Raw genomic sequence first — 14,205 nt, 5'->3', positions numbered from 1 at the left:
TATTAAAAGTTGACATGAACACAGTCTCCACAGATTCAGCTGATCTGTACAGCACAAAAGTCACAGCCTCACAGGTCATTCTTTCTATGCCTGCCCCAACAACACCAGGAATTCTCAGAGAGAGTTGAACTCATTACCTCATGATGAGAATATTGAGACCAAGCAAGCACTAAACCAATCTCTTGGGGTTGTTAGTCATCTTTCTTTCAATCTATTAGACAGTGAAGCCTGCCCTCAATCTTGAAAAATTATTCGCTCCTATGGGAGGACTCCCCCTATAGGAGTGAATATTTTCTCATCAATCTCATACTGATACCATAATCATGCAAATAGAAGCGTAAAATGCTATTTGGACTTAGCTTAGAAGGTCTGTGTCTCAACTAGATATGCCTTCCACAAATTTTGAAGGAACTGTGGCACTTGAGAACATGGATAAAAACACCTAGATTAATAGATAAAAAAAGAATACCATGCCATAATATAGACTTGCATCTTTTACAAACTATATTTGATTGGTTGGCTGCTCTTAGTGGACATTCCTTTTCTTCCTTAGAGGAATTTCTAGATTTAATTAATTTTGAATGACTTTGTTGAATGACTTTGTTGAATGACTCTAATATATATATATATAGGCTTGTATCTGCAGGAATGGCCCTGTCTGAGTGTAACTCAAATTACTTGAAGTCTCAACTTGTATTTTTTTAAGCTAACACCTTGAGTTGTTCTCTTCTGTAGACTTCTTCAGTGTTTCGAGCACATACCTACTTACCTAAACCTACTTTACAGTGAGTGGTGTCAAAAGTTGTTCAGCATGAATAATAGAAGAGTGCTAACATTTGTGACTAAGGAAGCAAGAAAAAGAGTTTTAATGGCCTGTGCCAAAAATGCATGATGCTGACTGACAGATAATAGGTAAAGCCAGCAGAAATGCTGCACAGGACCAAATTATCATATAAAATGAAACATTTGAAGCATGAATGCAGGACTAAAATAGTTTAAGCCATATTAACTGTAGGATTATCCCAACCCCAGACCCCGCTTTATCAAGAAAAGTAGTATATAACTAAGCACAAACTTGATGATGGGATCCATTTCTATGTCACAAACATGATCACAACACAAAACTATTTGTTACAAGCTCCAGAGAGAAGGAAAGCTTAGGTCTATTCAAACTCCATTATTGATTCCACAACAAAGAATAACGCCTAAGGGCACGTTTGGTACACTGAATGAGGATTACAACAGAAATTGTAACATTTATTACTAAGAATAAAATGTGTTGTAATAGAATAACCAAACCTATTTATAAGTTTAATTGTGAGTTGTAACATTAAAATAAAAATTAAGATTTATTTTAGGAAATATCTTACTCATAAAATGATACAATTATATTTCCTTAAAAATAATATTTTTTAAAATTTGAGAGAGAGATGAGTTAATTTTTATGATTTTTTATTTTTATAATTGTTACATGTATATGAAAAGTTTGTTTATTTTGAAATATATTACAACCCTTTTAGAGAGGAATAGTTATTCCTCATTTTGAAGAATAGCTATTCATAAAGAATGACTATTCCAATAATAAAAACATAACCAAACTAAAAAATAGCTAAACTATAAGAATAACTATTACATTATTGTGCTTATTACAAATTACTTTAAACGATAGAATTAGATTACTCATAAGCACAAGCATTTCTTTTATTCACAGGTTACACATGTACCTAGTGGATTTTGATTCTTTTGAATCCAATACCTCTCCCCCAACCACTTTTATGGAAGGTGGAAACTAGGAAGTGCCATTTGAGTCAAAGCTCATCAGCATCAGAACTCCTAAACACATCCCTAAACGTATAGTTGGCTCCATATCCCTAGATTCTTCTAGCGTACAATGAAAACAATAACATAGAAAGACTCCAAAGTTTACCCTTCAGAATGAAATTAAGTCTCATCAGAAAGATGGTTTATTTTACACACACACCAAGAAAAATAAAGCTGAAGTTGGGTTGTTGGGGGAGACCGGTACCCTCTGCTCTAAAAAAAAGGTCCATTGGGGACGATGTCGAATGTCATAAAAGATTTAAGGTTTGAGGTCCAAAAACTAAAGAAATTAGCAAAGCCCTGTTGATATCCAAACATATCCAACCAATCACAAATGCAAACTCTAACTAAATAGACCCGCAAACCTCTTCCTCCTTTAAACTCAATTAATCTATCAACCAAACAGTACCAAAGATCAACAGATATTTCCTAAATAGAGAAGTAAAACAAGGAAAAAGGTTAAAACTCTTGAATTGCAATTATCCACTACACATTTAACCAAAAAAGAAAAAACACAAACGAACAACATAGTTCATAAATAAGATAACACCGGAATTTATAATTAGCAAATCAGAGAGAGAGAGAGAGATCCACAAAATTACAAGCTCTTACTATACCAATAGTAAAAGACAGTCTTATAAAACAGGGGAAATGATGTTTAACAACAAAATATACACAACGTTATATAAGCTTTGCGCGCGCACCTTTGATTGTTGTGAAAAATCATGAGCGATTGCTAACGTAATCGACAACCTCAGAATCAGTGACGGATCTCGAGTGTTGGACAATGGATCGTCCGATGGAGTTGATCCACTCCTCCTTCTCTTTCTCGGAGTCAGCGATGAAGTACATCGTGTCTTGATTCGAAGACAGCTCGAAGGCACAGGGCTTGTGGAGGACATCCTCGGCTCCCTTCACCGTCAGGCACGTGCCCACTGGGACCACACCACGTGGACTCGATGACCTTGTCACGTGAGAGTCCTTGAACCAGAGGAGCTTTCCTTGCTTCAACACGAACCAGCGACGCCGCCAAGTCTTGATGTACTCGCCTTGCTTGGTTAGCCACCCGGACCGCTCTGGGTTCGACCAGAATTCCACGCCGCTGTAATCCTCTGGGCTCGGGTCTTGACCCGTCGCTGCTCGCCATAGATTCTCCATATTGGTTCGATCGAATCGATCTAACTTGTGTTTTGGGGGTCTTGGATTCCCAAAGCTCGATGCAATTTTTGTTGGGGCTTTGGAAAAAAAAGGAATATTAGTTGGGTTTCGGTGGAGGTTGACACGTTGCGTTTTGTAACTTTCTTGTGTCCAAAAATTGGTTTATTATTATTATTATTATTATTATTATAAATCAGAGTGTCCTAAAATTGGTTGTCATAAAAAATTCATTGTTGTAATTTTTTTTATAAAAAAAATTTATTTTAATTATTTAAAGTTCTTTTAAACTAAGAAATGAAACAATATGATAAAAATGGTGTGTGATCATTTTATTTGACAAACTAAATATGTGTGGCAATTGGCAAATTATGTGGTAAAATTAGGCGGTAGTTTATGGAAAACATGAATGAAAAGAATTATTGATGCAAACAAAATATAATTTTAAATGGTAAAATCTAAATTTTAAAACTTTAATATTTAAAATTCAAATATTCTCAAACTTTAACCTTAATATATTATTTAAAAGTATTTTCTCTCGCATTTTTTTTTTTAATTTTTGGATTTTACAATCTCTAAAGATTGTTTTTAGACAATATTTTTGGGTGTATTTACTTTTTGAATGTTTGACATCTGTTTAGTTTTTATACTTTCAAAATTATTTAAAAATAATGTCTTTAACATCATATTATGACAAATTTAAATAGAAAATCTAATATGTCAATACTCATCAAACCAGTTTACAAGTCCTTTTTCCCTCTAAATATTGTAAATAAATTAATTGATTAATCGGTTAATATGAAAATTGATAATAAAAGATCAAGGGTCTCAATTAGTACACGATCTATTACAAATGGAATACAACTTATGACCATATGATCAAATAACATTTAACAAATTATAAACAAAATGAGAAAAATGTTGTAAATATTTACAAAAATATAATTGCCGAAACAAATCCTATAATGAATTGTCTACATAAAGTATATTTGTTACAAACTTGGGATATATTTAATTAGTGAATTAATTTATATCACATACTTATGCAATAATTCTTTTTAAAGCTTCAGTTGGATTAGGTTCGAGTTAGAACATTTTCCAACCAATGTAACCAACTTGACCCATGCAATTTTTATTTATTTATTTATTTTTTATATTGACCCATGTGATGAACTGTTTAGAATGATATATATATATATATTAAACTTCTTAGTTTGATATTTTGAGTTTTAATACTTTGCTTAATTTTTTTAGTTTTATTTATTCTTGTGTTTTGAGACTTAGTTTTGAGTAAATTGAACTATTAGCCTCAAGTGTGTAAATTATGATCATTTAGTGAATAATGAGTATAAATAATTGAAAGAAAACCTAGACCACCAAACTATACACTCATATTATGGTGCGATCACCCTATACACTTACATAATTTGAAGGATTACATCCTTAGCGGCAAATTGCAAACTAGCATGCTAGTTAAAAATTTCTCTAGAAAACAAGAAACTAAAACATCGTTGAAAGTTGTAAATATCTCAAGGGGAATGACTTTTTTTGCTGAAAAGAAAGATTTTATTGAAAAGAAGAAACGAGGCTACAAACAAAAAGGCTAATTGGCCTCAACCTTAGAAAATCTCTAATACAGGGGAGGGCAGTTGCAAAAGCCAAAAGTCAAAAGAACTTACAAATCTATTCTTAGGAGACCATTTGGCTAGAGAATTAGGATTTCATTGTTTAGATTATCTTGGTGTTTAGGAAAATGGAAATGCCAAAGGTTAACCAGTAATTTCAGTGCAATCCAGCCATACAAGGCTGGATACATAGTACCTTCCAGATTTGGTAGCATACTGAACACAACATCGAAATGAAATCGTTAAACAGGACGATAAGAAAATCCAAAATGCACAAAATGCATGCAGATAATGAGATTTCAGCCTCCAATTACACCTTTAGTTGCAAGAATTTGGATTCTGTTACAATTTTATTGTGCTAATTCTGTTAAGGCAACACATGGTTTTTTTTTTTTTTTTTTTTACACAATAACCTGTCAATAGCAATGACCAACGAGTTTGTGTTTCCACCGGTGAGTGTGAAGTGTCTTCATAATTTCCAGTTGATTCTTTATCCCTCACGAGGAAAGGGGTTGATTTTTCAGCTTCTTTGTTATCTTGGCAACATATTTACCCTGGTAAAAGGCCTGCTGGAGTTCTAGCTCTGTAGGTTGACGAGATCCATCTGCTGCAAAAGTTCCAGCACCATAAGCAGAGCCACCTTTTACCTCATTTATCTCAAACATGCCGCTTCCAAAGGTATAGCCAAGAGGAACAAATAGCATACCATGATGTACTAACTGTGTTATAGCTGTCAATCTGCAAACAAAAGACAAAAATGGAAATTATGAAATACCGAAAACCAAGCACATAAACATATGCCTCGACAAAGGGAGAAAAGTGGGTAAACATAATGATAGGAGGACTGGGCGAACATTAACAATATGTGCAAAGAATATTATTATCCTTCAAAGATACAACAACATTCTGTTGATGTTAAAACTCATCCTGCACCTCAATTCTATTCATGAAAACATGCCAAAACGGCTGGTAACATTTTTTTAAGATGGATATTATTAAGTTTTAGTGTGATTGGATTATAAGAGGATAGACATAAAGATTTGTCCTAAACTTCATCTCCTAACCTTCAACTTAGAGCTATTAAGAATAGTTTCCAGAGGAGAAACAACAATTTCTGAAGATATTCCTTTACCAGATTTATAAGCATGTCAATTTATATAGCTCAAAGAAATGTTACCATGGGAGAAGCTGAAAGTAAGGAACTCACGCAGTAAGCTCCTGACCTCCCCCATAAAAACCAGTGCTCCAGAAGACTCCAGCAGGTTTGCCAGCAAGTGCTTGGGATGCCCACAACTCATGAGTGGCATCAAAGAAGGCCTTGAACTGGGATGCCATCACGCCAAAACGAGAAGGAAATCCAAACAGAAATCCATCAGCCTCCACAAGTTGCTCTGGCCTGATCTCTGCCACATCATTTGCTCTTGGAGGGGCCTTCACTTTTTGCAATATCGTGTCGGAAAGGGTCTCAGGTACCTGTACAGTACCAATCAAGTCAAACAAAACTTGGAACAAAATAATAGAAGCCCCCCCCCCCCCCCCCCCCCCCCCCTCTTCTATCTCTTTTTTTTAGGTACGCATTCTTTGCCACATTTACCTGCCAAAGTGTTGCTTCAACACCTTCAACTGCATTGGCTCCTCGCTGCACTTCCCTTGCCATAGTCTCCACATGTCCATGTAAGGAGTAATACCTGGGGGGATTTGATGTTCCCAGTTATTGTTCAGGGCAGAAAAGAAGAGAAATTTCTCATGTGAATCCAAAATCATTGCATATTACAAATGTGTGTGTGTGTGTATTTGTGTAGTAGTGTATCTGAGAGAGAGAGAGAGAGAGAGAGAGAGAGAGGGGGGGGGGGGGGGGGGGGGGGGGTGAGGGGAGGGAGATACTTACACTATATAGACCTTGGTGGTTGTCATAGCAGCAGCCTATAGTAGGATTTTGATCTTGATTTAACCTCTTGCGTATATTACTAATTTAGCCGCTCCCTGGATGAAAGCAACCCACAAAATGCATATATTAACAAAGGTCTAAAATGTATTGAAAGGTGAAATAAGACTTGAAGACTCGACCTCTCACAGACCAACATGTAACTCAAAGCCAACTTTAGTTTACTTCTTTTACTAGGTGGTGAAAAGGGGGCTAGAGAGAGTTAGTTTTCCTAACATCACCTATGAAGTGAACCTTTAAGAAAAGGTTTCTTTTCACACTCAAGACTCTCTAGATTCCATTGTCAGTCAACTGTCGAAACTGGTAATTTTTAGACATCTCCTGAGCATCCTATATTGACTTAAGAAAGGAATTGGGAACATCTTCCAGAATTACAGAGGCAAAGTACAGATCAAAAGTAATAGCAGCTGATGAACAGGGTCATGACCAACACAGCTAACAAATTTTTTTTATCAGCCAATTTATGCTTCTATATGTGAATATAGCATGACAATCAATCAGCTATATGGCTTGCTGAAAAATTCAATCTTTCATGCAAGAGGAGAGCACAAGAGGGTACACAATTACTAGAGAGAGAGAAGGAGAGAGATCTCTTTGAAAATGGAAACACAACCAATCAATACAACAACAACCACAACTAATTGGTCCCAGAATTTTGGGATTGAATTTGGCTACTCAACAGACTAATCAGGGTCAGTGACATGTATTCTAAACACAGCTAACCAATGGTGTCATAAGCAGCTGTTTATGTTATTGAGGGCAAGAGCTTTTAGTCAACATCACACTCTTGTAACCAAATTGCTGAGGACAATCTAGTCTCTAATTTACAAAGAAAGGCAATACCTGTTCTAAGCAGAAGTGAATTCAAACAATATTACCTGATCAAGAATGCACAGCTCAAAGTCTTGGACAATGTATCTTTAGTAAATTGGGGATAAAATAAGAGGTAATTTTCCGATTACTTTGTAGGGAGTCTGGCCCAGTTTAAAAGTGCTTTTAAGAATGACTGATAATCTATAAAACTCACTTTATGGTATCTTTGGCCATTAACAACAATTTCAGTGGTATATAAAAACTGTCCCAAAAAGAGAAATCAAAGTATAAAAAACCAAACATATAGTTAAAATTCAAACAAGTATTGCCTCAAAAAAAAAAAAAAAAAAAGCATCTGCATAACAATTAATCCAAAGCAAGCCTCTATCTCCAACATAATTAGTCCAAAAACTAAGGAATTCATAGAGGGCAGAACTAATCCAAGTCATTAATAAGCTGTTCAAAGAGTAAATGATTTCAGGTTTTCAATTGCACAAACAGCCATATAAGGGCATTTTTATCTAGTAAACAAAGGAAACAAAGTCTAACAAATTCATATCATAATCGAAGGAAAGCTAACCTGTGTGGATGGGATGCTGGTGGTGATGAGAGATAAGAGGAACTGGAACCGATTATGAAGCGTAGAGGTTAGGTGTTCCATGAATGAATTTCGTGTCGGGTAACACATGTACGTGGCAGAGAGAGACAGAGAGAGAGTTATCTTAATACAACAGTTCAATATAACTGTCCTTTTTGCGTTTTGGGGATAGTATTCCGGGATACCAACTAGGTAGCTACGGACAAAGCAAGCACATCATTGAAAGAGTTTCCTTGTGCAACAAAAAACTACGTGTAAAACTCTGTCTTTTTGGTTGTGTTTTTTTGCTATCTAGGTCTAGGTGTATACTATATATAGATAAGAATAAGATGAAATAAAGTTTCAGAAGAGTCCATTTTACACGTGCCGCAAAATTTGAGCCTCAATTTTTTTTTTTTTCCTAAACAATTTGAGCCTCATTTAATAACTCTTGCATGTGACATTTTTCTTTTATTTCTACAATCTGACAGTGACACAGTGAAATGAAAATTTGGTTGCACGGTTCATTATACGCTGGAGCATAGCATCCTTAACTTCACAGCAAATGAATCAACTTCTTCAGGAAAAGTTTAAGGGTGAGTTTGGTTCAGCTTTTTGAAAAAATGTATAATGAAAAAGTGGAGTTTCAAAAAGTTGAGTGTTTGGTAAAAGCTGTTAAAAAGTGCATAATGAAAAAACTGAGTGTTTGATAAAAACTAAAAACTGTTAAAAGTGGCTTTTTGAGGGGTAAATGACCAAAAAGGACAATGTATATATAAGGGAATTTATTTCATACTTTTTAAATATTTTTTTACATTTAGCTAATAATAACCTACCACTTAAGATTTATTATGAAAGTATTGTGAAAATATTGTGATAAAAATTGATACTAATTTTAATTTTAACATACTATTAAAATTATTTTTTTCTCTTTCTAAAAAAATTATTTTTTTCTCATCAATATTAGCTAATAATAACCTACCTTAAGATTTATTGTAAAAATATTGTGATATAATTTTTTTTCTCTCCCCACACACACACACACACGGGCTCTCCTTCCTTTTTTTTTTTTTTTTTTTTTTTTTTTTTTTCTCCACCCACGTACCCACACTCTTTTCTTTTGTTTTTTCCTTCGTTCCTCTTTTATTCCTACCACACCAGCACCATCCAGAACATTCATTCCACAGCTCTTTCATCTTTTTTTTTTCCTCTTAAGCACTTCAGTCCAGAACAGTCGCTCTCTTTCTTCTTCTTTTTTTCTTTTTTCCTCTTAGCACTTCAGGCCAGAACAGTCGCTCTCCTTCTTCTTCTTCTTTTTTTTTTTTTTTTTTTTTGTTCTCTTAGCACTTCGAAACGAATGAAGGAACCAGCTCTCCTTCTTCTTTTTCTATTTTTTTTTCTTGTTCTTGGATCATCGGGAAGATTGGATGGTCGGTAAATCTCTCCCTCCCCTTTTTTTTCGTCAGTCTTTTTGATCCGCCGGAGGGTCTTGATCTGCTGTTGTTCTAATTTTCTTGTTGTTGTTGTTGATCTGCTGTTGATCTGAAAGAGTTGTTGCTCTAAATTTTTTTTTCTGTTCTTGATCTACTGTTTCTGAAAGAGTTGTTCTAAATTTTTTTTCTTTTTTTCTATTCTTGATCTGCTGCTTCCGAAAGAGCTGTTCTATTTTTTTTTTTCTGTTCTTGATCTACTGTTTCCGAAAGAGTTGATGTTCTAATTGAATGGGTATTTCCGTAATTTTACCGTAGCAACGGTAACCATCCAAAACGCGCACTGCGCGTTTTCATTTATGGACCCTCAGAGGTCCATAAAATTTTTCGCGTTTGTCCGCGTTTTTGCTCTATGCTCAAAACGCAACTTTTTGATAAAAGTTGCGTTTTGGGCTTAACCAAACGCAAATTTAGGACTGGCTTTTTTCAAAAAGCGCTTTTTGAGCTGAAAATGTGGAACCAAACGGGCACTAAAGTCGTTTAGTTAAAAAGTTAGTTTATGTTGATTTGTTTAGCAAAAATTCAAGCTCAAATCCAAATTTAAGCTTAATAATTAAGCATGCCAAGTTTAAATATAATAATATGTTTATAAATAAGTTCATGAAAATAATGCATAATTTAATTATACATAATATTATATTTTTATATATATACTTGTCTAAAAATATACTTACATATACTTAAAATTTGATTGTATAATTTTGTAAATAGGTTTATATGATATAAAATTATTGTTTGTAATTTATTGATAATATAATTAATCCATTCAAAGTAAAAATCTACAAATTTGTGAAGGTATAAAAAATTTTAGTAATGATTTTTTTTTTATAAAATGGAAAAAAAAATTTAATCAAGTAGTTCATGAAATCACAAGCTTATTCGAAAACAAATTGATGCAGCAAAATATATGGGGTATAATTTTTATTGTTTGTTAATTTTTAAATTTTTTTATGTAATTTTCACTATTTTAAAATTTGGGATTTTATTTCCTTTATTTTAGGTGTTTTAAAGGGTTTTATAGTCAATATATAGTCATTATATGTAAAACAAAAATTCAATTAAAAAGTTCAGAATTTCATTAATAAAATTTCAAAGAGGTTTATTTCTTTCTTTTTTTGGTGGATTCCAAGTTTTTCTTATGGCTTTAAAAGCCCCTTTATGGATTTAAGGATTTTGTTAAACTAGAACGACATCTAGCCTATATTACGCTTTTCGTTTTGCATCAATTAGTATCAAAGCTCATTAATTAGCATCTTGATATGAAAAAAAGTGACAATGAATGCAACCACTCAACTAACGGCGATCGTCGGTGCAAGCCCTCAAAGCAATAATTCAAGCTCATAATGAGAGGATGACTAGTGGATTCTATGAGATTCATGACATATTCATCATTCTTGGTTTTAAAGCTAAAGGCGATCATGATGATGGTAGAGATATACATGTCAAAGATCATGCTCATAATCAATCTATCAACTGACACATTCATAATCTTAATGATATTTCATATTTTGATTGGGCATCATACAAAGAAGGCTTCATATTATCACATTTGATCTTAGATCTTTAAGATTATTTTGGTTACACAAAGATCCCTAAATATTTTAAGGTACAACTTGTATCGATTATGTTTGCAAACATAATACTCTATATCATTTTTTCATTATTGGTGAAATGATATAGAGTATTTAATAAAGAGAAGAGATAAGTTTCCTCCTGGCCAATAATGAAAAAATTGATTCAAAATTAATTTGTTAACTCATTGATTCCATACTTAATGAGAATGTTACAAACTCATGGGTAGAATTCACTCTTGAAAACCAACTTACAGGGGAAGAAGAGCTTATAAACATATAGTTAAGCTTACACTTAATCCATATGAGATACTAGGATCATAACAAGTTTCTTTTAAAGACATGAAAATTAGCTCTCATCCAAGACTTTGCAATTAAACCTCCTCACCTCACAAACAACGGCATTTCCTTTCCTCTTTACAAAGACCGGAATCATTCACACATGAAAGACCTCCACTCAACCCTTTTGCTCAAAATGGAGCTATAAAGGAAATTTTATAATTGTTAAATGGAAGATGAAAAGTCTTGAACATCAAATAACATCGTTTGATAAAAAGGACAGTTCATTAAAGGCTGTTTCCCGCTTTAGGGGTACATATATTTATGAAACTACTAATGGAAGGGAAAAACCTATTCCACACTCAGCCAAAAAAACTGAAGCCTTACATGACTTTTAGTGTGCATTTGGATTAGAATTAAAAATTAAAATTATTTTACTAATCAGTTTATTTTTGCTATTATTTATAGGTCCCATTACACTTTTTGATACTATTCATAGGCCTTACTGTACTATTTTAACTAACTTTTACTTTTATCTATAGTACTTTTAGCAATAATTTTTCAATTTCAACAAAATAAACAGTATCCAAACATACGTCTTTAAGTTTTCAAACTTGAAATCGTCACTTAAAGCCACAAATTCAGTTATATTTGGCAGTTATGTGGAATAAACACGGCTCTATATGAAACAGTATCCCAAGACTTAAGTGATTCACATGTGTAACACGTGAGATTATGACAGTCAGTTAGTTAGACTTAGATTGGGTGATTGGTTAGAGTTTAGGATTTGTGGAGTTTGTTACATTTCCTTTAGCTCTAGGTAACGGCTAACTGAATTTGTTACTGATAATTTTTTTACTCTTACCTTCTGTTTTGGACTATAAAAATAGCAGAGTTGAACCACTATGTAATTATTTACTCTCACTCTTTAATAAAATTGTTCCCAATTCTATTTAGAGAGTGCCATTTAACAATAGAGAAATGCTACAGTTAAAAACTATTTTACAATATTTTTATAAATTATTAATGTGGTCAATTTCTTATTGGTTTTCATCTAGGCCTACTATTAACATCATTTTTTTCATCACTCACCACATTAGTAGTTTGTAAAAAAAATTACTACATTAATAGTTTGTAAAAAATTTTGTAAAAAAATTTGTATAACATTATTCTTAACAATAATATATAAAAGATTTTACAGGTGGATATATAAAATCTCGATCAATTTTCTACAAATGAAGACTTTGCAAGATCAATGGCACGGCGGGCTAGAGCCTAGAGTTCAATTTACTTCGCATGAATGGATACATGGTAGCTTCTAGTTCTATATTTGCTGCTAATTAATTACATACTGAACACAGCATGGAAATGCAATCATTAAATAGGAAGATAAGAAAATCCAAAACGCACAGAATGCATGCACAGAATGAGATTCCAGCCTCCATTTACACCTTAGTCGCTAGAATTTAGATTCTGACACAATTTTATTATGCCGATTCTGTTCAGGGAAAACATTTTTTTTTTTCTAACAGAATCACCTGTCAATTTCAACGAACTTTGTGTTTCCGTTTGTGAATGTGAAGTGTACTTATTTCTACTTGATTCTTTACATTGACAGAATTTTACATCATCTTGAATACGTATCCCTTATAATGAAAGGGGTTGATTTTTCAGCTTCTTTGTTATCTTGGCAACATATTTACCCCGGTAAAAGGCCTGCTGGAGTTCTAGCTCTGTAGGTTGACGAGATCCATCTGCCGCAAAAGTTCCAGCACCAAAACGAGAAGGAAATCCAAACAGAAATCCATCAGCCTCCAAAAGTTGCTCTGGCCTGATCTCTGCCACATCATTTGCTCTTGGAGGGGCCTTCACCTTTTGCAATATTGTGTTGGAAAGTGTCTCAGGTACCTGTACGGTACCAATCAAGTCAAACAAAAATTGGTACAAAATAGTAGAAGCCCCCCACCCCTCTCTCTTTTTTTAAAGTATGCATTCTTAGCAATATTTACCTGCCAAAGTGTTGCTTCGACACCTTGAACTGCATTAGCTCGTCACTGAACTTCCCTAGCCAGTCTCAACATGTCCATGTAAAGAGTAATACCTAGGGGGTGAAAAATTAATGTTCCAAGCTATCGTTCATGGCAGAAGAGAAAAGGAGGAGAAATTTTACTAATGAATTCATCATTGCATATGACAATTTGCGGGTGTGTAGTAGTGTATCTGAGAGACAGAGGAGCAGGGAGCAAGAAGCAGGGAGGGAAGATACACTACATAGACCTTGGTGGTTGTCATAGCAGCAGCCTAGAATAGGATTTTGATATTGATTTACCGACTACTTGCGCATGTTAATTGTACTGCCGCTCCCTGGATGAAAGCAACCCACAAAATGCATGTATTAGCAAAGCTCTAAAATGCATTGAAAGTATGAGACTTGAAGACGGAAGACTTGATCTCTCACAGACCAACTATTGTACACTTCTTTTACCAGGTTGTGAAAGGGGCTAGAGAGAGACGGTTTTCCAACAATGCTACTACATATGCAACAAATTTCACAAAACTACGATAAACATCACTTTTATTGTACACAAATCACAACTTGCCACCTTAGCAATTGTGAGAAATGTTGTGAAATTTGTTGTGTCAACTTATTGAATCTCTGGACATATCCTCATTATCTTATATTGGCGAAATAAAGGAATTGAGAGCATCTTCCAAAATTGTAGAGGCAAAGTATGGATCAAAAGTAATGGCAGCTAAGAAAATATTTTAATCAGTCTGTTTATACTTCTTTATGTGAATATACCATGACAGTCAATCAGCAATAAGGCTTGCCACAAAGTTCATTTTTAAATTCAAGGGGCAAGCAAAATAAGGTACACAATTACTCCACACACGCAAACACACAGAGAACTTTGAAAATGGAAACAGA

General features: G+C 33.9%; 2 protein-coding genes across 2 annotated transcripts; both read right to left on the bottom strand.

The window, feature by feature from the left end:
• Positions 1-2,352: 2,352 nt before the first annotated feature.
• On the bottom strand, positions 2,353-3,114 carry LOC126688627 (pleckstrin homology domain-containing protein 1-like). The gene has a single exon (XM_050383393.1). It carries the CDS (start codon positions 2,977-2,979, stop codon positions 2,545-2,547), a length of 435 nt encoding a protein of 144 aa, XP_050239350.1. The 5' UTR covers positions 2,980-3,114; the 3' UTR covers positions 2,353-2,544.
• Positions 3,115-4,863: 1,749 nt separating this feature from the next.
• On the bottom strand, positions 4,864-8,119 carry LOC126688617 (probable NAD(P)H dehydrogenase (quinone) FQR1-like 3). Its single transcript, XM_050383381.1, has 5 exons — positions 7,940-8,119; positions 6,490-6,584; positions 6,196-6,289; positions 5,809-6,074; positions 4,864-5,339 (listed from the first exon to the last, which is right to left on the bottom strand). The coding sequence occupies exons 2-5, from the start codon at positions 6,513-6,515 to the stop codon at positions 5,099-5,101; spliced, it is 627 nt and encodes a 208-aa protein (XP_050239338.1). The 5' UTR covers positions 6,516-6,584; positions 7,940-8,119; the 3' UTR covers positions 4,864-5,098.
• Positions 8,120-14,205: the final 6,086 nt, after the last annotated feature.

The sequence above is a fragment of the Quercus robur genome, chromosome 1, assembly GCF_932294415.1.
Source record: "Quercus robur chromosome 1, dhQueRobu3.1, whole genome shotgun sequence".
Lineage (NCBI taxonomy): Eukaryota > Viridiplantae > Streptophyta > Magnoliopsida > Fagales > Fagaceae > Quercus > Quercus robur.
This window is presented reverse-complemented; position numbering and strand designations above follow the sequence as displayed.